At 39.9% G+C, this 25,506-nt stretch overlaps 1 protein-coding gene across 1 annotated transcript in view; it reads left to right on the top strand.

The window, feature by feature from the left end:
- The window catches only part of LOC119697541, a 177,535-nt gene that overhangs the window by 14,537 nt on the left and 137,492 nt on the right, over window positions 1–25,506 (top strand). Inside the window, exons 2-4 of the mRNA XM_038128415.1 lie at window positions 4,777–4,832; window positions 11,055–11,121; window positions 11,425–11,601. Of these exons, the coding sequence (XP_037984343.1) occupies window positions 4,821–4,832; window positions 11,055–11,121; window positions 11,425–11,601 (256 nt within the window). The 5' untranslated portion in view covers window positions 4,777–4,820. The remainder of the gene's footprint in view (window positions 1–4,776; window positions 4,833–11,054; window positions 11,122–11,424; window positions 11,602–25,506) is intronic.

Consider the following 25,506-nt stretch of genomic DNA (forward strand, 5'->3'; position numbering starts at 1 on the left):
ATCAGGAGATGGTCATCCCTAAGCCAGGCTCTGAAGCGGTGTGGTCAACCTTCATGTGTGGTGCTTTCCATTTGGTGGGAAATGGGAATATTGGAATGGTGGCACAAAACCTAACATTTTGGTATTTCCAGCTTCCACAGGAGTTGCTGGTTTGGGCTGAGATAAAATATTGTCATAATAGCTTCTGTGGGGCTGTGTTTTGGGTTTGTTATAGCAGTGTTGATGACATGGGGATGTTTTACCTATGGGTGAACAGTGTTTACAGAGTGTCAAAACCTTTTCTGTTTCTCATACCACCCCATCAGTGAGTGGGCTGGGGCTATGCAAGAGGTTGGGAGGGGAAGAAGTTGGGACAGCTGACCCCATTTGACCAAAGAGTTATTCCATAACATATGATGTCATGTCCAGCAATAAAACAGAGTGTGAGGGGAGTGGGTGAAAGGTGTTTGGGGACTGGCTGGACATCAGTCGGATGGTGGTGAGCAATTGTTTTCTTTTGCATCACTGTTTACTTGTGATTCCCTCCCTACTCCCTTTTCTTTTTTCCCCCTCATTTAAAGAAATAAACTCTGGCAGCTCAGAAGGCCAGCCATATCCTGGGCTGCATCAAAAGCAGCATGGCCAGCAGAGCAAGGGAAGTGATTCTACCCCTTTATTCTGCTCTGGTGAGATCCCACCTGGAGTGCTGCATCCAGCTCTGGAGCCCTGAGCACAGGAAGAAGGAGATGGACCTGTCAGAGCAAATACAGAGCAGGGCAACCAAGATGATCAGAGGGATGGAGCACCTTTCCTATGAGGAAAGGCTAAGGCAACTGGGATTGTTCAGCCTGGAAAAGAAAAGGCTTTAGGGTATTCAAATCATGACCTTTCAGTACCTGAATGTAGCCTACAAGAGTGATGGAGAAAGACTTTTTACAAGAGTGCATAGTGACAGGATAAAAGGTAATGGCTTCAAATAAAAAGAGATTAGGTTTAGACTGGATATCAGGGAGAAATTCTTTACTGGAGGGTGATGAGTTGCCCAGAGAAGATGTGGATATCTCATCCCTGGCAGTGTTCAAGGCCAAGCTGGATGGGGCTTTGAGCAACCTGGTCTAGTGACAGGTGTCCCTGCCCATGGTAGGGGGATTGGAACTGGCTGATCTTTAAGGTCCCTTCCAACCCAAATCAGTCTATAGTTCTAAACTGTCTGCATGTAAACCTATGAGTTTTTGTACTTTAATCCTTTTGATTCTCACCCCTATTCCACTGAGAGTGAGTGAGCAGCTGAATGGTGCTTAGCTGCCTACTGGGGTTTATCATTAGAAAAATCATGAATCTATCCATCTTTTCAGGCACACAGAAAAAGGCTAGGAACATCACAACCTATCAAGTGAATGAATCGAATGTGAGCCTAATTTTGAGTCTGTTAATAATCTTTATAAAGACATATTGCAGTAAGCTCCTTTCTTTATGAATTTTTTTTAAAAAAAGAAAAATTAAAAAAAATATAGCATGGATCTGAAATTACTTTGAAGGACCTGCTCCCAAAATTGATGATTAAGGGAGGATAAGCACAGTGCTTTTGGCTTCAAAGGTCAGTCCTGCTGAATTTAAGTGACAGATGGATTCTCTTCACTGGAGGTGCAATTTTCCCCTGAAGAAATATTTCTTAAAGACCAAGGCTGGCTGCCTGGTACTTATGAGAGAGTCCAAAGGGAATTACAGGCGGGGTTGTTAGGGTTATCATTTACTCAGTGGTTTCTGCCGATATTGTAGCACAGGGATCCCACAGCACTGCTTCTTAGCATGTGATAAATGGTGCCCCAGGTGAAGGTGAGGAAGGAGCGAGGGCAGCCCCCGCCATGACAAACTGTTGCTTTGCTGCTCCTGCTATGAACCCGCTGCTTCTCCTCCAACACCTCAGCTGTGCTGGGCATTGCTCTCCTTGATGATGTGCCTGGTCATTGGGGCGCACCTTGGGGAGATTCTGGGTGCACAGCTACCAACAAGAAGGTTCTTTCCCTCCACGCAGCAGTGTGGCGAAAACCGTACATTTTATGGCTGCATTTGTAAGACCCTTGTACACTGGTCCAAGTGATTTCTAGTGGCTGATACAGCATAAAATATCAACTATTGTGAGAAATACATACCTGAGCATGCTCCAGTGGAAAAGTGTGTTGTTTTGATCTCTCCCAGAGCTGTAGCTGGTGATGAGAGCCTGTTAATAGGGTTGTGGTGCTAAATGAGTGGCTTTGTGCATCTCTCTAATTCCTCCATTTTTGTATTAAAAAATACATTACTTTTACTACAGAAATTCATTAATACATCTTGCATATTTAACCTGGCATCCTTAGATTTTCCTCTTGTGGGAAAAAAAAAAGCATAATTGAGTGAAAAATTAGAAAACAAGATGGACTATCCAGTTTAAGAACTTCTAAGTAGTTGTTTTGCTTTACCATTTTACTACAAAGGGACTTAAAAATAACTGAAGTCCATCCCTAATTAATGCAAAATACATCAGCCAGGTATGAAATAAAATACCTGGTGGGATCTCAGATACTTTTTGTGTTTTGATTGCTGAGATGATCATGTACTCTGTTTTTGCTGTACTCTTTCAGGACTGCAAGCTAGTTTAATGCTAATGATTCAGCTGTTGTCCAGCTAAAGAAAATAGGCTGGTGAGGTTAACTAAGGCCACAGCATCAGTTGATGCAGTGTTGAATGTGTAGTGTGTTTGGTATTATAAAAATAAAAGGAAAAGCAATGTCTAACACCTTCATTAAAAAAAAATAAAACAAACCACCAACAATAAATGTCCCCCACCAAAGCAAACAAACAAACAAAATTTCTTGGAAAACCCAAATAATAGGAAGTTCTCGAACTCTAAGAAAATCAGTGTTTAGACTCCAATGTTATTAATGTCTCTTCTGAGCTCATTGTTTATCTATCTTTGCCTTTGCTGTCCTTATTTCATCAATCGCATTTTTAAAGATGAAACTGCAAGTCTTCCCATTAATGTTTGGATTCCTGGACTGCTGTGTCTTCACAAGTCCCTGTTGCTGCATCTTTGTCTCTTCTACAACACACAGATGTTGACCATGGATGAAAATGTTGCATTCACAGTTTATATCTTAATCAGTTCTCTTCTGCTGACAGCTTCTCACCATTCTACTTCGAAGAGGAAAGGAGCCCTTTCAAGTTTTTGTTGCTTTTGGTTCATACAGGTGGTTCTTTTCTGCTGTCCCCCTTTGAGTTGTAACAAGCCCTATGCCATGCCATTGTGCTTGAAACAAGTTACCTGTTGCATTCAGTGGATGTACAGTTCCAGTAGCTGGAAAAGAAATGCACATACTGCGTTGTTCTAAAAACCCGTCCCAGATTTTGGAATTTGGACTGGAGCTGTTTTCTGAGACATACAATGACCAGATGTGTGACTTGACCCTACCTTCAGGGTCTTGCTAGGACTTTATTTTCAATGTTTCATAGTGCCCTGGAGCAGAGAGCTTTGCAACAGCTGTAGGCTATGGTGCAGGGGCTGTTGGGGCAGGGCTGGCTCTAGGAGGAGCAGGAGCTGCTGGATTCACAGCCCCCAGCACCGCTTCGATGGCCTTGGCACCCTAAGAAGGACACTGAAATCAAGGAGTGATGGCAAAGGTCAGCAGGCTCTCAGCATCAGCAAAGCCTGGGCAAAAGCTCAGCCCTTAATTCATTAGTGAGAAACTGGAGTGACAATGCAGCTTTTTTCCGTGGAGCATTTGTGGCCCCGTCCACTGTCCATTGTATTGATTTCAATGAAATCTAAGCACATACTCAGAATTAGGCACTTCTTTGCCTGGTGCCCTCAGGAGAGAGAGTTTCCTCAAGTGGGGCCAAACATGTACTTTGTACAGGGCATCTTCTGACCCAGAAGGTCACCCAAGGCTTCTGAGGCACTCTGATGGGATATTTTTAATTGTTCAAAGACTTGTTTTGTTTTCAGGCTCAGCAAAATAACCTGAAAGTGTGTTTGTGTAAATGCTCAAGGGAAAATCTGGCCAAGGAAGAAGCTTGTTATTCATTGTGGGTCAGGTCCTGCAACTGTGGAGTCAGACTGAGTGTTGCCCTTGGTTTCAGTGGGCACAGGGGCAACCTGTCTGTCCATTTTGAATTAATAAATTTTATTCCCATATAGAGACAAAAGTAGCTGGTATAAAATTGAGGCATTTTTGCTGATGTGATATATAAATTGTGAAGTTATTGTAGGCTTGTTTAATTATAACCTCAAAGTAGAGGAAAATTTTAATCCTTTCAATGGAACTCCCAGCATAGGAAAAGAGGCACAAGTGGGACCTGTGTAAATGCCAGATTACAGAAGTGTTCCTGTGTTTGACAGCTTTGGTACTGTAGTCTTCAGGTAAGGTATATTCTACAGCAAACTCTGTGTCATGTTACTAGTTACTCTCTGGTGGTAGAAATTACCTACCTCTGGCCTGCTTCCACTTAAAACTATGTTTTTGTTGGCATTGCTTCATCTGATCTTAAATTATAGGTTTTTGTTTGTTTGTTAGCAGGTTTTTTTTAATGATCTGATGCAAATTTGTTTTCAAAAAGAAATGAAGGAGCAGCACTGTATCATCTCTTTGCTCTTTGACAAGATCAGAGAGGGGATGGCACCAGGACCACCCGTCCCTCTCCCCCCCCACCTCAATCCCAGCAGGTTTGTGGGCTGGTACTCTGCAAGTCTGGATGTTAAACCTAGAGGTATTAAGAACTGCAGACTGAAAATTCAGATATACTGCCTTTCCTTTGTTGCAGGAGGAAGTATTTTTTGCTGCAGGTCTGAGAAAGGGCAGGCTGGCATGGAGAAGGAGGTAAGTGAAGAAAAAGCCTTGCTTTCCAAAGAGAAAAGTTCGAAAGGCTCTGTTCCTAGCATTGCTATTTCATAATATTATTTGTAGTGTGATGGGAGGGAAGTCAGCAGATGCATAGGCTCCTTTATAGCATTGACAAGTCAAGGAGATGATTAACGAGAGTACCAGACAATGTAATGGTAGGAGAAGGCCCACAGAAGTTAAACAAAAGTGCCTTCAGAATTTCGAGAATTCCCATGATCCATAGTAGGACCTCATTGTGCTTGTCTACTGTTTCTATTTTTGATTAGATTTATAAACACAGCACCACATATTTTCATGTGGCTCATAGCCCCAGGGCAGAGTGAGATTGACTGCGCTGAAACTGTGAGGCTTGTGAATTTCGGGCAAGGGATGGAGTGAAATAAGTAGTGTAATTGTTTTTGTGGAGTGACCGTGGGACCTCTTCTGTTCTGAATTACACATGGTTCAACCCTTTGACCCAACCAACCTCGGCAATGCCTGGTAGATCTCCTAAAGCTGTGCTGAAAGGTCCTATCAGTGACATGTTGGAACATTATCTGTCATGTGAGATGTGTGCCAACAACCATATTAAACTACATTAATTACTAGTGAGGCCATGTTTGTGACAATCTCAACTTCATTTAACCCATCATCATGTTAGTTATTGTTTAAGCAGGAAGTACAAATGGCGACAATTTATGAAATCAAAATGCAGCACCAAGGTTTTGTTTAATAAATTGTATGTTTTACTTTGTTTTATTTCCCTTCTAGTTTTTTTTTTCTTCCCCTGGCATTTTTGTTCCTGTCATCAGCTCTGTAGCTTGAGTTTTTTGAGGGCTTTTCTATTTTAAGAGCAAGCAATAAAAAGACTACTTCTTAGTAACTGAACTAATACACCAGTGAGATTGTTGTTTCTTTCAGTGCAATTGTAAATGAAAGTTGACTGAGAGCACCGCGTTTGTTTTCTAGCAAGAAGCAAGCACGCTAAGACAGTTTGTGTAGGGCTGAAAGATCACATGCAGGTTACTCGCTTGATGTGCACCCTCACTGATTTACTCTCCACCTAGTGGGGCTCTGTATGGCCACGCTTGCACACCTCTGAGCATACACGTGAATGGAGCGGAGCGTAGGTTTCTTTTTAATCGTATAAAAGCAGTTTTCTCATGGGTCTGAGCGTCTAGGTAGCCAAGCTTTCTGTGGGCCCTCAAAAGGCAGTCTGGTATGTGGAAATTCAGAAGGGATTCTCAGCACATGTTTGCTTTCTGAAGCATTTCTGCATTTTATAGGGGAAGAGGCAAAAGCTCTCCCACGTGCTCCTGCGTGGGCAGCGTGCAGGTTCACTCATGCCTAGCTGTGCCTGGTGTTCTATTAGACTAGACACACAGGGTTACATCTTCCACCTACACACTGAGCTGCTCTTTTACGACAAGCCTTTTCCTTTGGCCTCATTGTCTAGCTAGAATAAACAAAGAGTGGGGTTACTTATTTATTTAATTTTATTTATTTTTGATCGTTGCAGAGTCATCTAAAAAACATCTTTGACCCTTCTAAGTGTCATTCGCTTTAGCAATGAAGAGTTTGTTCTCTGCAAAATCTAACATGGAGTGCTTAAAGCAGACAGGTGCAAATACCAAGCTGTTTCTCTTTGGCTGCCATCCCTTAAATAGATAAAGTAATAGGCTGGGAGAAAGGAAAAGGTTCCAGCTCCAGCTGCATAATGGAAAGCCTTACCAGGGACTTAGCAGCTGGTTGCAAGAATTAAATGCTGTAAACACCAACTAATGCATTTGTGTGTGTGTGTGTGTGTTCACAGAGGAATAAGCGCTTAGTGAAGCTCCATCCCTTTTTATGCAAGAGGATCATTCTTTGAAAACTGCTCTGCTTTCTGTTGAAAGGCTAATGCTCTCACTGAAGTGAATGAGAACAGAAGCCAACATACCTGTTCTTGTTTACCATCCTTACACTCCTTAGAGCATTTCAGGGATTATTAGGTTCTCGGAGCCCTACCAGATTCACAATATTTCTAGCTACTTCTCTTTTGGTTGTATTCAAACAAGGCCCCAAAGGAAAAAAAAAACAAAACCAAAAAACCCCAACAACCAACAACAAGACAACCAACCCACAAACAAAACCATGGATGAATCTGCTGAGCTAGTTTGCTGATGTTAGAAACAGTTGTTCATATTAGGAACACCTAATTTAATTTCATGAAAGAGACATAACATGCCAGTATGTGTATGAATCTAAGGTATGCATTTCCTAAAAGGAACTAAAACTCTGTCATTCCAAAGTTGCTCTTCTTTTTGACTTCCAGCTTGCATGGGGACTGCTGTCTGGAAGCAGTAACTTTAACTTTAACTCTAAGGCTGCTGATGAGGTCTGTCTGTGTGATCTTCGTAAGCAGATAAGGGTAGGGAGACAGCTCAGAGCAGAGCTTGTTTACAGCAGGACAGAAGAAAACAGCTAGACATAAATGAGGGCTGACGGTTTCATGAAGCACAATTGGTTGATCACAGATTCAATATGACTGCCCTGAACTGAGCGATGATCCGTACAGTATGCAAAATTCACTTTCTTGCTGGTCTGTGCCCACCAGCCTTCCAGCAGCTTTCCCAGAGCCCCTCAGCCACGGCTTTGAGTGGAACCAGAGCTGAACGCAGCATTGTTGTACCCAATTCCTTTTGACAACAATCACATTCTTTTAAAAACTTCATAGGTTTTAGTTGTCACTGGTTATAAATGAGGGTTTTTTCCCTCGCCATTGCTGCTGCTGCTGCTGCTGTTGTGGTGCTCGCTGCTTTCCCAGAGATGTGAGTGCTGCAGGTCCTGGTACTCCCGGTTTTCCTTTGTTTCCGTCAGTATCAGAAAGCAGGCGGTGCGTTTTAATGACGACGGCATGCAAAAAAGCTTTTAAATGTTTAGATCCCTTTTTGAGTGACATGGTGATTAGTCTGCACTGTGCTCAAACACTTTTGTCTCCCCTTGTCTTTGCTGTAGTGCAGCACACTCAAGGTAAAGAAATAAAAAAAAATTAAAAAAAAATTCAAAGGCAGGACTTCTTGTTTTTCAGCAACAGCCATGGAGATTTGAGGTAGGATGAATAGCTACCAGCAGCAAGATCACCCTTTAAACTTGACTTTGCAGGCAAGGGACATCCCCTTTCTCTGTGCTGGTTGTGGATGGACAGATCTGATGCATTTCGTTTGTGAATGAAAGTTGTACTCCTGTCACCGCAGGTGTAAACCAGCACAGCCTTTGCATCACTTGAGGCTCTGGCTTCAGGTTGTGCAACTTTTTTTATTTTTTTTAATGGTTTTTCATGTTTATTTTGGCATAATGTTCTGTAATCGGAGTGGAGGCTTTTTGTAAGGATGTGTGTTCATGTGCATTTGTCTTGGTATGCTCACACAACTGGACTTTGCCTGCAAACAATCCAAATGGTCACTGAAAGCATTTATTTAATTTGCTATTGAAAACCTAAGTTTTTCAGGTATGTGCAAACTGATTAAAGAACATTTGCTTTAGACATAAATTTGCATAAATACATACATTAAGTAGTAGTGACTAATGATAAAATGAATGTAAAATGCAACTGGATAATTTCCTGCCTATTCTCTGATGAGAAGGCAAAGTACTATAAGGGTAGGGGGGTTGGGAAAGGAAAACTAAAATAAAAAGCAGGGGAAATAGTCTTATTTACACAACTTAAAATTGCTCATGTGTAGAAGAGAGAAGGATGAGGAAATTGGCTCGAAATAGGTATGAAAGGAAAATGTCTTCTAATTTCCTCTCAAGCACGAAGTGACAAGAACATGTGTTGATTACACAAAGGCCACCACTGAAATACGCTGTTATTCAGCTATGTTGAGAAGCAGCACTGGAAGAATTCAGCTCTGCTGTTGGAAATCAAGCATTGCTTTCATTCTAAAAAGCATGAAGAACATATTTTCAAAACCTGATTGCATTAAGGGACAAGGAAATCATCTCTTTGCAGTGCATAGGGATCACAAGCTTGTTCCATCAATTACCTGGAAATTCTAGCTGGCATTTGACTGAAGTACCAAATCATTTAGTCATTTGTGTCACTAAAAACCACAAAATTTGGTGTTAATTGTATTGAATTCTAAAAAAAAACTAGACCCCTCCAAGATCCAACACCTCAACACCTTCCCCAAAGCAAGACAAAAAACTCTCCAAAATTCCAAACAATCAAAACCCCAAAACACCCACATACCCAAATCCATTTCAGAACCCACTGCAGTACACATATTTATTATGTATAGGGAAGGAGGAATGCCTTTTTTCTTTGAGCTGGGAAAGGAGCTTGTGCATTTTCTAGACTATAACAGTTGAAAGTTGACTATGGCCAATATAGTAAGCACCTAATTTTGCTAGGGAAATCTGACATGCAGAAGGAATACACAGAATCTAATGCAGATCATCTTAATCCCATCAAAGTTACAGATGTATATTGATTTATACCACTTGAAAATTTGCCCCAGAATTTTTGGCTTGATGGTGTTTTCTTTAGCTGCTAACTTGAAGGTTTTGTATCGTGATTATACACAGCATAGTAAGAATAATTATCACACAGCAGTGTTACAAATACTCTGGAATCTTTAAAAGCGGTTCAATTAAAATTTTATGGCATGTAGGAATGCAGCAATTTGTTAATATTGCAAAGCAGACATAATTCTGAAGATACTAATGGAATGGATCTGTATTTTTGAAAAATCAGAAGCAGTATGGTGAATTTCTGAATCTACTGAACTCCTATCACAATTATCATTAACTTCAGTGGTGTTGCATGTGGCTTGCAGGAATTTTTTCTCTCATTGTTTATTGCAGCTTTCATAATGTGTCTGGTAATATTTACATATTTGCTTTTTAGTAGGGTATTAGCCTTAATTTAGAGGATGTCCACTGTTTCTAGAAAACCATATATGCCTGTGAATATATACATGTATAAATATGAAGATATTAATATCTGTAGTAACCTGTCAGTGGTATGGTTCAGTTGTTTTTGACAGGTTTATTGATTGTGTCTGCTGCAAGTGCTGTTTTTTTACTGGAAATTGACACCCACAATCAAATGGGAAAGATGGATGCTGTAAAAACTGCAATTTTTCAATGATTCTTGTAATTAATCCTTTTGTATTGACAGTTTCCAGGAGCTATGTTGCCAGGAGTGGTCTTTATCACTGGACAATTAAGCAACTGGCTTGAAAAAATAATGCTGTTTTTGGAAGCTGCCATGTGACTCTCTAAAATAAATGGGTCTGAACTATTTTCTTACTTTGGTTTTGGCTTTGATTAATATTCCCAGATGTGCTTTATTTTAGGTAATCTTTGCCTGTTTTGACTGTCAACATCTGAAATAGGGTCTGTAGCCACATACCAGACCACGTGTGACTCTTGCCCAATGTGGCTCTAGGAATTACACAAAGATGGTGTTCAGCACTTGGGCCTTCCTTAGTTCAATGTGACCATATAATTTTTGAGCCTTTCTTGCCCATGGGAATTACTGTGAAACTTGTCAGTGTTAAGGTTCTGCAAGATCTCCTGCTGTTTGGTTTCACCATAACCCTTGTTGGCATCTCTCTAATATTAAATGAACTTTTTGTTGCTGTAATGAGTCCTGCTTCCTCTCTCCCCTGGACTGTGATCTCTCTTTTGTGACACTTCATTTAAAATTGTTTTAGTTCTCTTGTGATTCTATTGCGTTGTATGAAAGGGTAGAGCTCATTCATTTTTAGCTCCTCTGTGATGAACAGATACACTGGTTATGTAAGTAGACTTAGAAAACAGGAGGATGGGGGACGTCAGGGAAGTCTGTCTATAAATATGCTACGTAACCAAACTTTTCTAAATGAAGCACTGCCGTTCTGCAAATGAAATAAAGCAGTTGCTGTTGAATGCATACTGAGAGACAAGTCTTATAATGTTCTTCATTTGTTGAGGTTTCTTTGCATTAATTAAAATTGGGGAAAAACAAAGTATTTTAATGTGACCTTCATTTGGCATTTGTTTCAACTTTTCTTCTATTTTATTTAATTCTTCCACTTCTGTTGTTCAATTAGTGTTTGACCCCTTTAGCAGAGATTTAAATTAAATGACATTTCAATGCCATCCCATATTTAAAATACTGTGTTAGTTGTGGATCATAAAGGATGATCTTCGTTCTTTAGCTAATTTATTCATTTAACAATTTCCCTCCAGAAGTTCCAGCAGAAGGCTCTGAAGCAAACTAAGCAGAAGAAATCCAAGTCGGCTGAATTTCTGATGGGTGAGCCTTGCTTGATGAGTTATTGCTCATAATTTGTGTAAGGATTAATTAACTAATTACAGACAAATGGCTGTGGGCGAAATTTTGCTCTTGCTTGTCAGGGTGCAATTTGTAATTATTTTAATCATTTATTCTTTTTTTTTTTTTTTTTTAGAGTTAATTTTAACCTAATTCTGTTTTGGCGACATTTGAGGACGATACACTTGAGTCTTTCAGCAAAGGAATTACTAGAAGGAATTTTCTGCTTGTCATTGAAATACACTTTGCTATAATGTGCTCTTCTGACCTCCTTGTTTTCTATAGTAAAAGAAGAGAGAGCAGCAACAGAAGGCATTGAAAATCCAGCTTTTAACATCAGCAGCACAGATCTTTCAGCATGTCAGCCTTCAGAAGAGAAAGTTATTAGACATGACAAGCCAGATAGCACCCTTGCAGCTCACCAACAAAAACTCGGGCTGCAAGCCCATGCTGAACCAAGAGGTGAGACATCAAACCTGATTAGCCTCAAATGCAGCAACAGTGGTTGTGGTTGTTCCCCATTCAACCTGCACGCTCCGCGGCCTTTGCTGGGTGTTGCCATCCCGGCATGTTCAAGCAGGCACCCAGCAAACCCCCTGGGTAGGAAATCCAACATGCTGCCAAAAAACATGGGCTGTCCAAATATTTAGAGACCCGGGCTTTGTCTCCATGCTCAAGTGACTCCCTGTGATGGGGTGCAGATTTTGTGGGCTGTCTGCCAGTGGGAGGGAGTGTGGGGCATCAGTGTTCATGGCAGTGCTTCCCTCTAATTTGGATTAGGCTGGGTTTTGGAGGTGCTGCAGCCAGTCTGAGCACAGAGATGCTGCTCCCTCACTGGCTCCCTTGCATTGAATAGTTTGAAACAGCCTACAGATCCATGATTGATTGTTGTCCTTAGGTCTCCCATATGCCCTTAGTCAATCGACTTCTTGCCTCTGCTTCATCTTTCATTATTTTTTTTTCAGCCAGTGTTGCTCAGATGCTTGGAGCTGAGTCCTGTTTGCTCAGCTTGTCTAGGGGACTGATCCTGGCTTTTCAGCTCAGTTTTGAGGCAGCACCTAAAAGAATTGCTGCCTTGGGAAACGATTTCTGTTTATTATTTTGGTTTATCCGAACTATAAGGAGCGCCACTTGATGTCAGTTCTCCTTTTGCAGAGGTTTGATCTCTTTTAATCTATTATTTAATTGCTCCATGTTCAATTATTATTAATCCTTGATGTTAGGGAAAATGGTTATCTTAGTAATCCAGTGAGGAAAAAGGTACCAAATTAACTGGTGTGGCTTTGAACAGTCCTGATCAGCCAGAATCTCACAAGTGGAGCTGCGGCTTGCTAAGTACCCTTGCACACCGTGAACCCAGGTATTTAAATGGGTAAGTGCAGGCTGATGAGCAGACCTTCAGGCAGTCGTTTTTTAAACATTGGATCTTGTTGTGTTAAGATTTTATCCTTGTGAGACTGGAGAGCCCACGGCTCCTAATGGCTTCTTGCAAAATTAGGTTTGGCTTTCCGTTTAGCCTTCATGTGACTCTGTGCAGTGCCACATGGAGCAGGAATTCTTCGTCTTTCCTTTGCAGACTGTCAGAACAGTGATTAAGCAGACAAAGGGATTGATTGTTTTTTAATGAAATAGTCTATCTGGCAAAAAATGAAGTCGGGCTCGCTGCAGACTATCCATGCTTTCAGTCGCCTCTTCAGAAATTCATGAATAGTTCCCCCAAGAAAACAACATATTTTTTTAAAAGCTTGAAATGCGTTTTTAAACATTTTGATTTTTCATCCTAAGTAGCATTTTGTTCAAAAAAACCCTAGCTGAATGTAGTCTTTGTGAAAGGAGTAGAAATTGTTCCATTTTGCCTGGAATGCAATGCCTTGAGACAATGCTAAGTGTTTCTGTAATGGGAGAGAAAAGCTTTCCGAGAGTTGGAAAATTTTGTTTCCCAACACTGTGTCTCCCTTCTCGACCTTCTGTTCATCCAGCTAGCCAAAAGATCAGTTATTCACATAGCTCTGCCTCTAAGTCAAGCAGCTATTAAAAAGTAATCATCCATTTACACCATCATAAAAAAATCTAGATTGGAAGATATCTCTAGAGATCATCTGGTCTAACCTTGCATTAAATTATTCTTAGTCTAACTTGTGTCAGCACTTGCTTGGCAATCACAGGGACCAGTTAAAATTTATCAAGGGCCGCTAATAAGTCAACACCTTCAAGCCTGAAATCTGGGAAAAAATCTTCAGTACGTCATGAGCTAATTTTCCCCATTTCCAAGTGTAACAATTCTTCATTACAGAGGGAAAGAGAAAAGCCAGCTGCATAGGTAAACACATCATCACATTAATGTAGTAATGTATAAATAGTCATATTTCACAGTCCTCAGTGAAGACTAGGTCTACAGGTAGTTTATGCCAGCATGCAACAGTCTTTTGAGGTCTGGGTCCTCCAGAGCCCAAGGGATTAGTTCTTCAAACCTGTCTTCCTTTGATCCAAGTTCATAGACGCTTTGCACAGCTGGTGCCATTTCAGCTCATAGAAAAACCAGATATGGTGCTGAACACTATTGCCATCTTCTACCACAGGGGAAATATTTCCACAGCATTCTCTCCTGCCCCTCTGCTCTCAGGAACCACTACGCAGTTCACAAGAAATAGCACAGAATTCTCCTTTTTCCACCTGGGATGCAAGACTTGCACTCCATGCTGGAAGCTATTTCTCTAGGAGGGTGTGCCCACACACCAAGCACAACAGCATAGCCCATGTTAAAAAAAATGTTTTAGGCTCTACACTGCCCCCTTTCCCTTTTCTCCTCTTCCCCAGATGCTAATAAAATACTCTCCTTCTTTTGGAGTTACTTCCCTTCCCAGCTGTTGGCTGCTCTTCCAGCTCTCAGCCCCCAGGCTTAAGTTCAGTTGCTTACTCAATAGGGAATGGCATTTGTCAATTGTAATGCTTGGTGTTAAACTGTGCAACTTAAAACCAGTTATAACCTTGAGCAAAATTATTTAATCGCAGGATTTAGCAGATTACAGGTTGAGAACACTATATAAACATCAGGCTGGGTATTCAGGCTAAGCAGTTGGAGGCAAGGCAGAGAGATGGCATTGCCTTTCCATTATCTTTCCACCTATCGCCCATGATGTTAATGGCAGCAAACAATAGCCACAGGGGTTGCTATCATTTCCTCCACCTGGCAACAGAGTCACAGGCTGTTCCTCTGTCAGCAATTGCCAGAGGGAAGTGTTTTCTAGAAAAACCTCCACCTACTTTGAGATGTCTTCTTGCACACCTCCATACTAGATATACTGGGAAATAGTGTGAGTAGTCAACTGCATGTTCTAGACAGCTTTAAAACCTGTTCCTGGAATTTGGCTGTTTGTCTGCATGGGGGCTCCTCTACAGAACACCCTTTCCTGGAGATTAAATAGCAAGTGGAAAGGCCCAAGTCATTGTAAATTGTCTGCATCTGCCCCCAAAGAACCTAATTCACATATATGTTTGTGCTTTTTCAATTTTTTTTCTCCCGTAATAGAATAAGTTCTAGAAATAAGAGTTTGCAAACTCATTCTTGTTTGCAAGAAGTTTATTAAAATTTTTGGTATTTTTGTTCAGAGAGTTTTTCACTTTTTGAATTATGTTGGTGGGGGCTATTCTTGTGATTCAAAGTGCAAGGCTCCTGCCTTCTTTGCTTGTGGGGAAACTGGGGCAGAGCATGAGACTTCTCTGTTGTCACCATGCAGACCTTTGACAGAAATAACAGCTCTGATCCTTAGTCCATTCCTCTTTTTACTAGGCTGTTCCGTATCTTTCACTGTTCTATTTTCTATGATGGACAAAATTTCAGATTTTATCATCACTGGTAGCCTGTTGTTCAGGACTAGGCCAGTGAGTAACTCTTTCTGCTCTTTGCTCTTCATCATCAGTGAAGTCTTGGTACTGTTGTTAAATGTTATAATGACCCAGGGGAACTGTCTGACTATTTACTCAGATTAATCTCCTGATTTTTCAGCCAACTAATTGGTTCCTATCCTATTTGCTCCTCTGGATTCTATGCTGACTTTTTGCTGATTGCTGCCATCACCTTCATTTCTTTCACATATTGCTTGTGAAATTAAGTTCATCTAGCAGCAGCCTTGTAGTTTCCAAACTGTGCAATTTTTTTTCTATTTCTTAAAACACTCAGTTTCCTCATGGCTAAATCCAACCAACCCTTCTGCCTTTCTCCCCCTTATCAGACACTGAATTGCAGAGATTTTCATGATGGCCATCCCAATGGAAGGTCTAATAGATACATTATCCGGGAAAAACATTAGGGGTTACATCACCCAAATCTCCAAGAACCTGTGTCCACCAGTTCCTCAGTTGTCAGACACTTGATCTCAAGGTGAGCCAATATCAGTTTTTCTCTTTTCTCTAGGGGGGCTTAGATACAAAATACTTTGTCGAGTGTCCTGAAGTTCAGGCTGGCTTGGTAAATTCTCTGCCCAGTAAAGAGCTTCCAGCAAACTGTCATGACAGGAACACCAAACTTCCAGGAATTTTTCTATCTTTGTCTGACAGCAGAAGACAAGGGCAATTGCTCAACTTCAGATGGATGATGTATGTTACAAGCAATCCCCAAACACAGGACTACTGTACTTAGCATTGTATTGTAGGCCTGTAAAGCAGATATTATTGTATTTTAGCATTCAGTACAGTTTTTTTATCAGCTGCTGTTATCAGAAAAAGTCCAAATGCCTTATACCAGTTTGTGCTTTTTAGTGTTCAGCAATACACAGATTGGGTCTAGCTAGTGCTGAGAAGAGCCCTGTGGGATGGCACTGCTCACATTGCCACAAGATAGGTAAAATTTCCAGCCCAACCATACAGAGAGAATATATGTCAGATCAAATTAGAATGTGATCTTTCTGCAGTGTCAACTGTACATGCAAGCTGCAGAATCCAGGGATGGGGCTTTTTGGGCATACTCCCAATGCATGGCCTGCCTTGTAGCATAGGCACCTTTGGAGACTATGATACTCTGACTTTTGCAAGGAAGATAAAGGAAAGGCTAATTGTGGTCTCCTGTATGCTGTGCACTTGTAAACAGTTTGAGGCAGTCTGACCCTAAATATTGATGATTCAGGTTAAAATTGTCTCCAGATGACAAGAAGTATTAATTTTTTTTCACTATTATCCCCAATACACAAATCTTTTTTTAAAACTAGATTATCTCCTAAAATAAAGAAGCTCTAATTAATTCTACCATTTTATCTGCAACAGGCACTGTTAGCATCTCATATCATGCTCCAATAAATTTGCCCACAGAGATTAACAACATCTGAGGGGGAAAAGAAAAGGGAAGAAAAAATGCAGGGAAAGAAAGCCTTTTCAATTGAAGACCAGGAACTATTCTTCTAATTAGCCCAGGTACAGAATGGCTTTAGCATGGCTATACTGCTTCTGGGAGCAAATTAATGTCTGTGTGGATCTCTGCTGCATCAGCTCCAAGCTGCCGAGCTAGGCTGGGTGTACCTAACACAGTGCTGCACATGTCCTACAGGGAAAATCCTACTGTAAAGTAGAGCATCCTGCTCCTTATCAAAAGCTAAAGTAGAGACAAGCCTTTGCTAAGGAGCAGTTGCTGACAAAAGTTGTTCAAATGTGTCAGGACAATATAAGGCTTTCCTTGCTCAAGAATGTAACCAGGTAAGACCTTGATGTGGAAATACGCAGACAAAAATGCTTTGTGAAGGGGCCATGTAGGATAAGATATTGCTAAAAGTATCAGCAACTGCATTGAGTTCAATCTGTTTATAGAGAGAAAGAGGCTGACACTTTTTGAATAGGGTCTAGCTTTATTCCAAAGAAGTGGTAGGAACCCACTGGAGAGACAGCAAACACAGGTGAAAAAACAGGCATCTGCTGTAAATTCATGTTTGTGCTGCATGTGAAGGAAATGGGATCTTGCAACACTGCTGATTTGTGTTGGACAAAATGATTTGCATAAAGGATGGGACTAGAAATACAAATCAAAACTGTACACTTTTTTTTTTTCCTTAAACAATGGCAAAGTTTGTATCTAATAATTCAAGTTCTATGTATGTGGTTCCATGCTTTCTGATTCCAACAGGGACTTTGAAATGGAAATGCCAAACTTGGTATGCAGGGCATGATGGATCACCATGTATGCATAGGAATAAAAGGGTTGTCATTGGAAGTAATTTTGCGTTGAATTACACAATGTGTAATCCAATTGAAATCAGCAGAACGGCACAAGGTGTAATGTAGTGTGCAAAACGTGATCCATTGCATGCAATTTTAACAGGGATACCGCACCACTCATCTAAGTAATGTGCTAAAATTGAATTTGTGAAAGGTAGGGGGAGAAAAATTGTGAAGAATGGATGGATTTTATAATTTGGAAAATACTTTTCCAGAATGTGACAGAATATATATTTTTAAGGCTAATTTATTACACTTAGAGATTGTTTGCTTCATAATAATGCTATCAGATCCTCAAAATTTGGCAAGTTACCCCACTGGCATAGAGTAGGACCAGCCAAGCCTGTCAGCCTGGGAGAACTTAGTATCCATTTTCCCCATTGATGTGCATCACATTATCTAATACTGTTCCTAAAAGAATTCCATCATCATCATCAGTAAACCTTTTTCTCATGCCCTCGACCAACAGCGTTCCCCAGGAAAAGTAGCAGGTCTCACACTGGCATCCCTTGGCACAGTGCCCCCTGTTGCCTGCAGGAAAAGAGAAAGGGGAAAAAGAACTCATTTCCATGCTGTATCTTTGCTTAAACAGCAGAGAAGGTGGTAAGTCTCGCAGGACTGGAGCTGGGGGTAAAAAATTGTGGGTGCCATGAGTACGATGCGGTGCTTTTCAGGGTCGGGGCACGCACAGCATGATCTGCACTGCTCAGGCTCAGGAACAGCCCCTTTGCCAGTGTCCTGTCAAAGCTGACAAGTGAGTTTATTCGAGGCTTGCAATATGAACATAAGACACAATTATCTGATTTCCTCATTACCTATGGTGTCTGCTGAGGATAAGGAGAATGACATATGATACCTTCAAAATATTTTTTTTAAAAAAATTGGGAAGTCACCTGGTATTGGTAGTGTTTAACGAACTGTGTTTTCAAAATAAAATCTACTGTCCAGTCACTGGCAAAATTCTCTTCAGTATGAAGCTGCCATTAACATGCAATTTTTCATTGAATACTATTAATGACAATTAGAAGCTCTGTGTAAAAATACCTACCACTCTACCATATATTTGATACTCTGGAATAAAGTTGCACCCCCAGGAATCTTATTTTAGATCTACATAGAAAATATTTATCTATACATATAATATAGAAAATAATGTTAGGTATGTATATCTCAAATGGACATGAGCTGAGGTAAATGTGACCAATATCCTGGGCCAGTAGTAATAATTAAGAATGCAAACTTAAAGTATAGCTTCTGACTAATGTTAATTTTTTTTTTCCTTGAAAAAATAAGAATAGAAAGTAAACACTGTTTTATGGACTACATATTAATTCACTATGTTCTACAATAATATAGTTTTATTTTTAGCATCTTCATAACATTTTGATATGAGTAATTCTAGCAATACAAAATTTTGGAGTAAAATTTCAGATTTTTTTTCTTGTGAAAGTTTGAAATTTTCCCACATTATTTTCCACTTTTAAGTCACTGCCTATATAAAGTAAGAACTTATAAATTCACTGAAAACTGACTCAGTTTTTCACTGTGCAGGAACTCCTACTATTTATGCAATTTTCATTGAGGATTTTTCTTTGGTTCTGCATTCTGTGACATTCTTTTTAAGGTGAAAGGCTTCTTTCTCCTCTCTTATTCTTTAGTCCTTTTGAATGATTTTTTAGAGTTCTTTATCAATTTTTTCAACGTACAAAGTAGAATAAAAGGCTCAAATAAGCAACTCACAGATATCAAAGTTTATCAATATAGGTACTGAATCATGAAAAGAGGTGGGTGGGTGTGCTAGTCACATAACCCATCATGACTTGAGGAAGGATGAGTGAAGTAGCTGGAAATGCTGGAAGTGGGACCCTTTCCCTTCCTTCTAATCCCAAGACTTGGTTCTTCCTGGCCAAATTGAGGAGGCCACTTCTTTTTTTTTTTCCTAAGGTTACTCAAGTCTGACCCCAGGACGCTGCTTTGGCTCTCATAAAGAAGTGGGAAAATACATCAGCGCAGAGCCTTCAGTCTGGGCTGCCTAAAGGGCCTTGCCTGCTAAGTAAAATGAAAAGTATCCCTAGGGAAATAAGTCCAGTTCTGTTGAATGGAGAATGCGAATATTTGTATGATGTTCCCTAATAGGAATTGCAGCTGAAATCAATGCTTTAAGTCAGGTGTGGGAAAGGAAGACTACTCTTTTCCATTCCCAGCTGCACCATTATGTGTTTCAAAAGCACTTTGGGTCAAAATGCTATCTCAGAATGGAATTTAATCTTTCCAAAATGCCTCTGTCTTATTCTATGTGATGCAAAAGGCTTCTAGGTGTTGCCTTAATAACGTCCCGTAATGTTCTCCCAAGTAATTGGTAGACACGTGTTGACCATGCTGCTGTCTGAAAAGGGGCTTGTTATTTATCATGGCAAGTTTGTGCAGACCATACTGTCTGCATACTGTCCTCTAAAGAAAAATGGCTCATGCCAATTTTTTTTTTATTTTACCCTGAAAATCAAGTTTCATTCTTGTTTATTCAAGGTTTTAGTAGTCAGTCATCTGGCTATTGATAATTCCTTAATTTTTCCTTTGATTGGGAGGCACTTAACAAATCTGACAGTTTTGTCTATTCTTTCATTAAACTAAAAACCTATATCAGTAATACAACGTAAATGGAAAAATTGCCTGTTTTCTAAATTCTGTGCTATACCTTTCATGTGTAATTGATACAGACTACCTGATCTCTCTGTGGAGTAGGGGACAACATAGAAATTCAGCTTAGTCATGCCTTTCCTGTGTGGTATTCTCAGGACATAGATGGCATAATTGACTACAGACATCTTAGTTTAAAAGCCATCTTTTGAGTTTCATCCAGTCCTAGTAATTCGTGTACAGTCCCATGGGCTGTATCCAAGGATTATGCTAATTTTATTAGCAACTCCTCTTGCTTTAATTAAACTGTATAAATTCCCATCTGGTCACTGTTGTGCCAACACCCTTCTTTCCTTTTTTATTTTAATGTATAGATAATTTGTGGGTTTGCACTTCAATTCTGATTTCCTGAATTATCCATCGTGTTTTCCACATGAAATGACACAATCTTGAGGGGTGAACTGGGCTTCAAATTGAGCTAATGGGTTTGAGGGAATCTCTGAATCAAAGCAAAGACCCAAGTTTCTGAAGTTGACCAGGTCTTTTTGGGAGCAGGTCATCAAAGTATCTTGCCCTGTTGAAAGCGCCAACCTATATGGTGCTGTTTAAAATACCTACAAGTAAGCTCTGTATTAACATTTACTGTGTTTATACCACAAAGCAGAGCAGTGTGAATTCCTTAGTGGACTGTTAATCTACATGTTATACACTTTCAAATATTTCCAAAAGCAAATGTGAATGATTAGTAATCTGTTCACATGCTTACAAAATGTTATTAGCAAAATGCCTTGGGCAGTGTGTTATGTTGACTAAAATTGATAATTTTTTGTTTCAAAACTAAAGCAACTCCCTCTGCCCCTGAATAATTTTAGGACCTGCCCAGAGCCCAGACCTCCTGGTCACACCACTTCTCAAGGTGTGTGTTGAGCTGAGGGGGAAAAAACCAAGGAACCCACAAACAGCAACATCCCTCATCCAGAGCAGTGACCTAAGGTTTGATTGGTTCAGCTCTTCCGAAAGCCTCAATTAAAGTTTTCTGTGGAGTCCTGTATTTTAAAATGGCTTGTTATCTATCAAATCACTGTGAGGGGGTGATTCTGTTGTTTACCACTTTTTCTGCTAATCTAAGTTTTAAAGTGTGTACATTGCTCTGAAGAAATCAAGCCTGGTGGTTCTTTTTCTTGTCACCAGCTGTGTGTGGTTCTGACAGAGCCAAAGCCCTGGACAAAATATGTCATACTCCCCAAAGTGTTGAGCTTGTTCTTTTTTTTTTGAAGAGGACCAGAGAGTGAGCTATTTAATGGTATTTGTTAATGCATCTCCTTTTTTTTTTTGAATAATGGTTTCCATGCCTTGCAGACGCAAATATAACATGACACTTCCTCCTAAATACCAATTATTCTGTCCAGAAGAGTTGTCCAGAAGTCTACTCCTCAAAGTTTCACACCAGGCTCACATGGGGTAATAAGATTCAATAAAGGTTGTTGTGATAGTAAGATTGTGCAAGAAGCCTATGCCATAGCTGAGTATTGTTTGAATGGGTGCAAAACATGTTCCAGCAATTTACATTTACAGCCATGAAGTAATTGAATAAAGAAATGCATCATCATTTTCTTTTTTAGCACATAGGTGAATTATTTTACCAACATGTGAAGGGGTGTTCATATAACATCATGGTGCTTTGTGCTAGAGAAAAACAATTACAGTGAATAAGGTAGAATGGCTCTGTTATTGCAGTACATAAGACTTTGATTACATACTGCCAAGATTCATACCAGCCTAGTAGTTGTTGACAGATAAAGTAACAAAAATGAAACTCATTTATTTTTTCTTTATTGAGACCTCAAGGTAAAGCAAATTTTCAGTTCTTGTACTTACTACATTGAAGGAACAGAGACTGACAGTCAAAATGTGCCAGTCCAGAAATATAAATTAAACCTAGTTTCATATCAAAGTTTCATTTAGTCTCTGAAAAGGAGCTGCTGCTTGGATTATTTTTGATCCTAAAACAAATACACTGTAGACAACCGTAGTGTATCTTGGATGAATTAACCCCCTCATACATTTAGCTTTTATGTATTTTCCAGGATATGCATCCATGTCTTTTCAAGCAATTAAAACATTTGTTATGGACTTAATTATTTTATATCTTTTCCCCCTGTTTAATAACAATTTACAGTGTTTGACAACCCAGTGAACATGTGGATGGTTTTAACAGAGTGTAGCACTTTCGCTGAAGAAAATACATAATTTGAGGAAAAAGCCTTTCCTCCCTGCTTATGTGAGGAAAATTCTTCTGGCTTTTACCATCAGTTCTTCCAGGCAGCTAGATACTGTATCATTTTATGATAATTCTAGCAACTTATTTTTTTGTAAATTTGTTTATTTTCTAAAGAACAGATAAAAGTAGCTGTTAAAATAGCCAAGTACTAAAATGGGTGGGTTTATCACATCAAAATCTTGGATTAGTTACCTAGTCCAACTGAACATAATTGCTGTTCAGATTAATGAGGCAGTATCCTGGTATCTCCTCCGTAATTAAACACTTCTCTGGTTCAATACAGTATTAAAGATGCACCAGACGTTGAAACCTCAGTGGTGAAATTTAAAACTGTTGAAATTGGAGAGGTCAGCTGTGAAATACAAATTCCTTTGCAGTATGGAAAATTCACTCATACGGCGTGTTTCAAGAATAGTTTGACTTTTACTGGGGATACTGTATTTGTAAAATTTTTTCTTATCTTTCTGCCATCTAAATGTGCGAATTTTTCTTCATTAATTCCTGAGAAAAAGTAGCATAAAGTGCACTTGTTTCCAGAATTACCTTTTCTGACCTTTCACAAGATGATTGCAGTACCAGTAGGCTTAGAGGACTTGTTAAAAAAATTAAGCTTGTAAAGCAGCAAAAAATACCCCTTTGCTTGCTGGTGTCGATTTCAAAATTAACATTTTAGTTCATGTGCTTCTAATAATCGCTGACCCTTACTTCATGTGCTTTCCACAGGAAATGAATACAGCAGAAATTACTTTGACCCATTGATGGGTGAGGAAATAAACCCAAGGCAGTGTGGGATGGAGGTCAGTGAGGAAGGTGAGGCAGAATTAAGTATGTAATTTTGGTGTCAGAATATTCTTTTCCATTCATGAAAATGAGATGTCAGAGATCACATATGCAGTTCTATTTAAATATTGAGGTTTACAATTTAAATTCTAAGCCTTAACTGCTCTGAACACGATAGGCAGTGTACACAGACTTTGATCAAGGACAGTGAGTTAATGGGCAGGTAAAAATGAGGCTGTTCTGTATTCACTCTGCGACTGTAGCAAAATGAAGCATGCTCCGAGAGCGTTGTCTACACCATGTTCTTTTTAATTAATGAAGTTAGTCCAGAACTGAGTGCTAAGCTCTAGCTTTTTCACAATCCTGCTCCCAAAGTCTTCCTCGGAGAGCAATTTTATTACAGAGTTGGATGTGTGTTTACCTAACAGAAGGAAACCCCAGAGTTAGTAAGAGTGCACGAGGAGGCTTTTTTGGTTTTCTTTTTTGCCAGTTTAGGTGAGATATTTAGCTTTGCTCTCTGTGGGCGATAGCAACCAGTGGGAGGGTGTGACTCTGCAGAGCTGGGAGAACAGAAGTTATGCATAGGTATGAGAGAGATTAACCAGGAGGTATTGTCTAGCAGAGGAAATTCTCCTCTGCTGTCACGGCTTTTAGATAAAAAGGGTGGGAACGGGCCTGCCTGAATTTGCATGGACTTAAGTAAGAACATCATCATGGTAATGAAGTGCTTAGCTATGCACTGAGTGCTTTGGCCTGGCTCCTGTTGTTAAGCGCTAACAAGCCGAAAGCACGCAAGAGCTAGCTCTCCTGTGTTACCTTGCTAGCCCTCTGCTTCTAAGCCTGTGCTTATTTGTACTGCAAAGACTCTCTAGGCGCACAGCTGTAGTCAGATCTAAAAAAAAAAAATTATCTATTGTGTGTCAAAGTTGCTCACTTCTGAAAGTCATGAGAAACTCTGAGCACACATGGAGGTTTTAAACTTTTGAGACAAAAACTTGTGTGATTGACAAAAGCAGGCTCTATTGCATTTAACTGACTTGAATTTCTGTGTTCTGGTAGAAAAAAATCAAGGTTGATCAAGGTTGAATTATATCTAATCCAAATAATTTCCCCATTCATTGTCTAGGATAGCGAAATACCTTGGAAGTTAACTTCTGGCTCAGAGTTTTTAAAGGATAGACTTTTTTCCTGTTGGTCCTGCCTTGGTTCATCTTATGAAAAGGCTTTGTGAGTCATGATCTGCTTCATAACCAGAGAATGAAACGCAGATTAGATTTATGTATCTGTGCATGTGTGCCTGAAATCATGTACGGACAGAGCAGTGACATAAGGGATATATGGAAATACAGTTCTCATTGGGAGGAAATGTTCCCTTGACTGTGTTGAAGAGGCTGAGTAATAAACTTAACCATAAATGCTGATCTTGTATTGTGTGTGTGGGGGTTTATTTATTTCAGAATTTGGAAAGGCTCTTAGTCCATCGACTTCCAGGGTTTGGAGTGGAGAGATGGTTTTAGTCAATTGCATATCATGCTAAGCCTGAGGTCCATGTGTGAAGAGCTGTCTTTTGGTGGTCCTCCTTTTTCTCACTGGCAAAAATGTTGCTCAAGGGTTGGGATAACTCTTGCTTAAAAGTCAAATAGCAATAGTACCAGACTCAGGTTGGCTGTGTGGACCTCTGTAGAGCAGTTATAATGGTATATTTACCAATACCTCTGCTAAGAGTAAAACATTTACCTTGGAGATATTGAAAAGGTGCCTGGATATGGTCCTGGGCACCTTGGCTGTGTTTGAGCAGGGGAAACTGGGCTAGATGAACTCCAGAGGTGCCTTCCTACCTTAAGCAGTGTGATTTGTCAATACTTACAAACCAGGCTCGCTGTCTGGCTTCTTTTTCCTTGAAGAAGTGTTAAATTAGTGGAAGTACATTTGTATGTAGTGGATGGATTTAAAAAAGATGGTCAGAGCTAAAGCTTGGTCCTGCATGGTTATCCCTTGATTGGAAACCATACTGGTTTACCTCTTCTTTCCAACTAGCAGGTTCTCATGAGCAAGAGTCAAAACAAGAAAAACATGAAGAAATCAGGGCACATGTTGAAGTTAAACTTTTCTTAGAACTTTAGGAAGCTGGCTCAGTGACCAAAGAGAATACCTGGTGAAAAGCAAATCTTCAACCACTAACTATTATTTAATTGGTTATTCTGGGAAAATGAAGATATTGGCAATTATCTTTCCTGTATTTGATAAATTAGATTTGTTCTGGAAATTTGTATGAGTTCATAATGCCCTGAGAGCAAACAATGTCCCACTATGGATTTACTTGCCCCCTTGCCAAGGGAACATTTCAATGTTGCAGGCTAAAAGAAATGTGAAAGATTCTATACTTTCAGAAGAGCTTTGCAGAAGCCACTATCTTCTTTGAAAGATCAGTGTAACTGAAAATCTTGCCTCTGAAATTTCATGGGAAA

The sequence above is a fragment of the Motacilla alba genome, chromosome 2, assembly GCF_015832195.1.
Source record: "Motacilla alba alba isolate MOTALB_02 chromosome 2, Motacilla_alba_V1.0_pri, whole genome shotgun sequence".
Taxonomy (NCBI): Eukaryota; Metazoa; Chordata; class Aves; order Passeriformes; family Motacillidae; genus Motacilla; species Motacilla alba.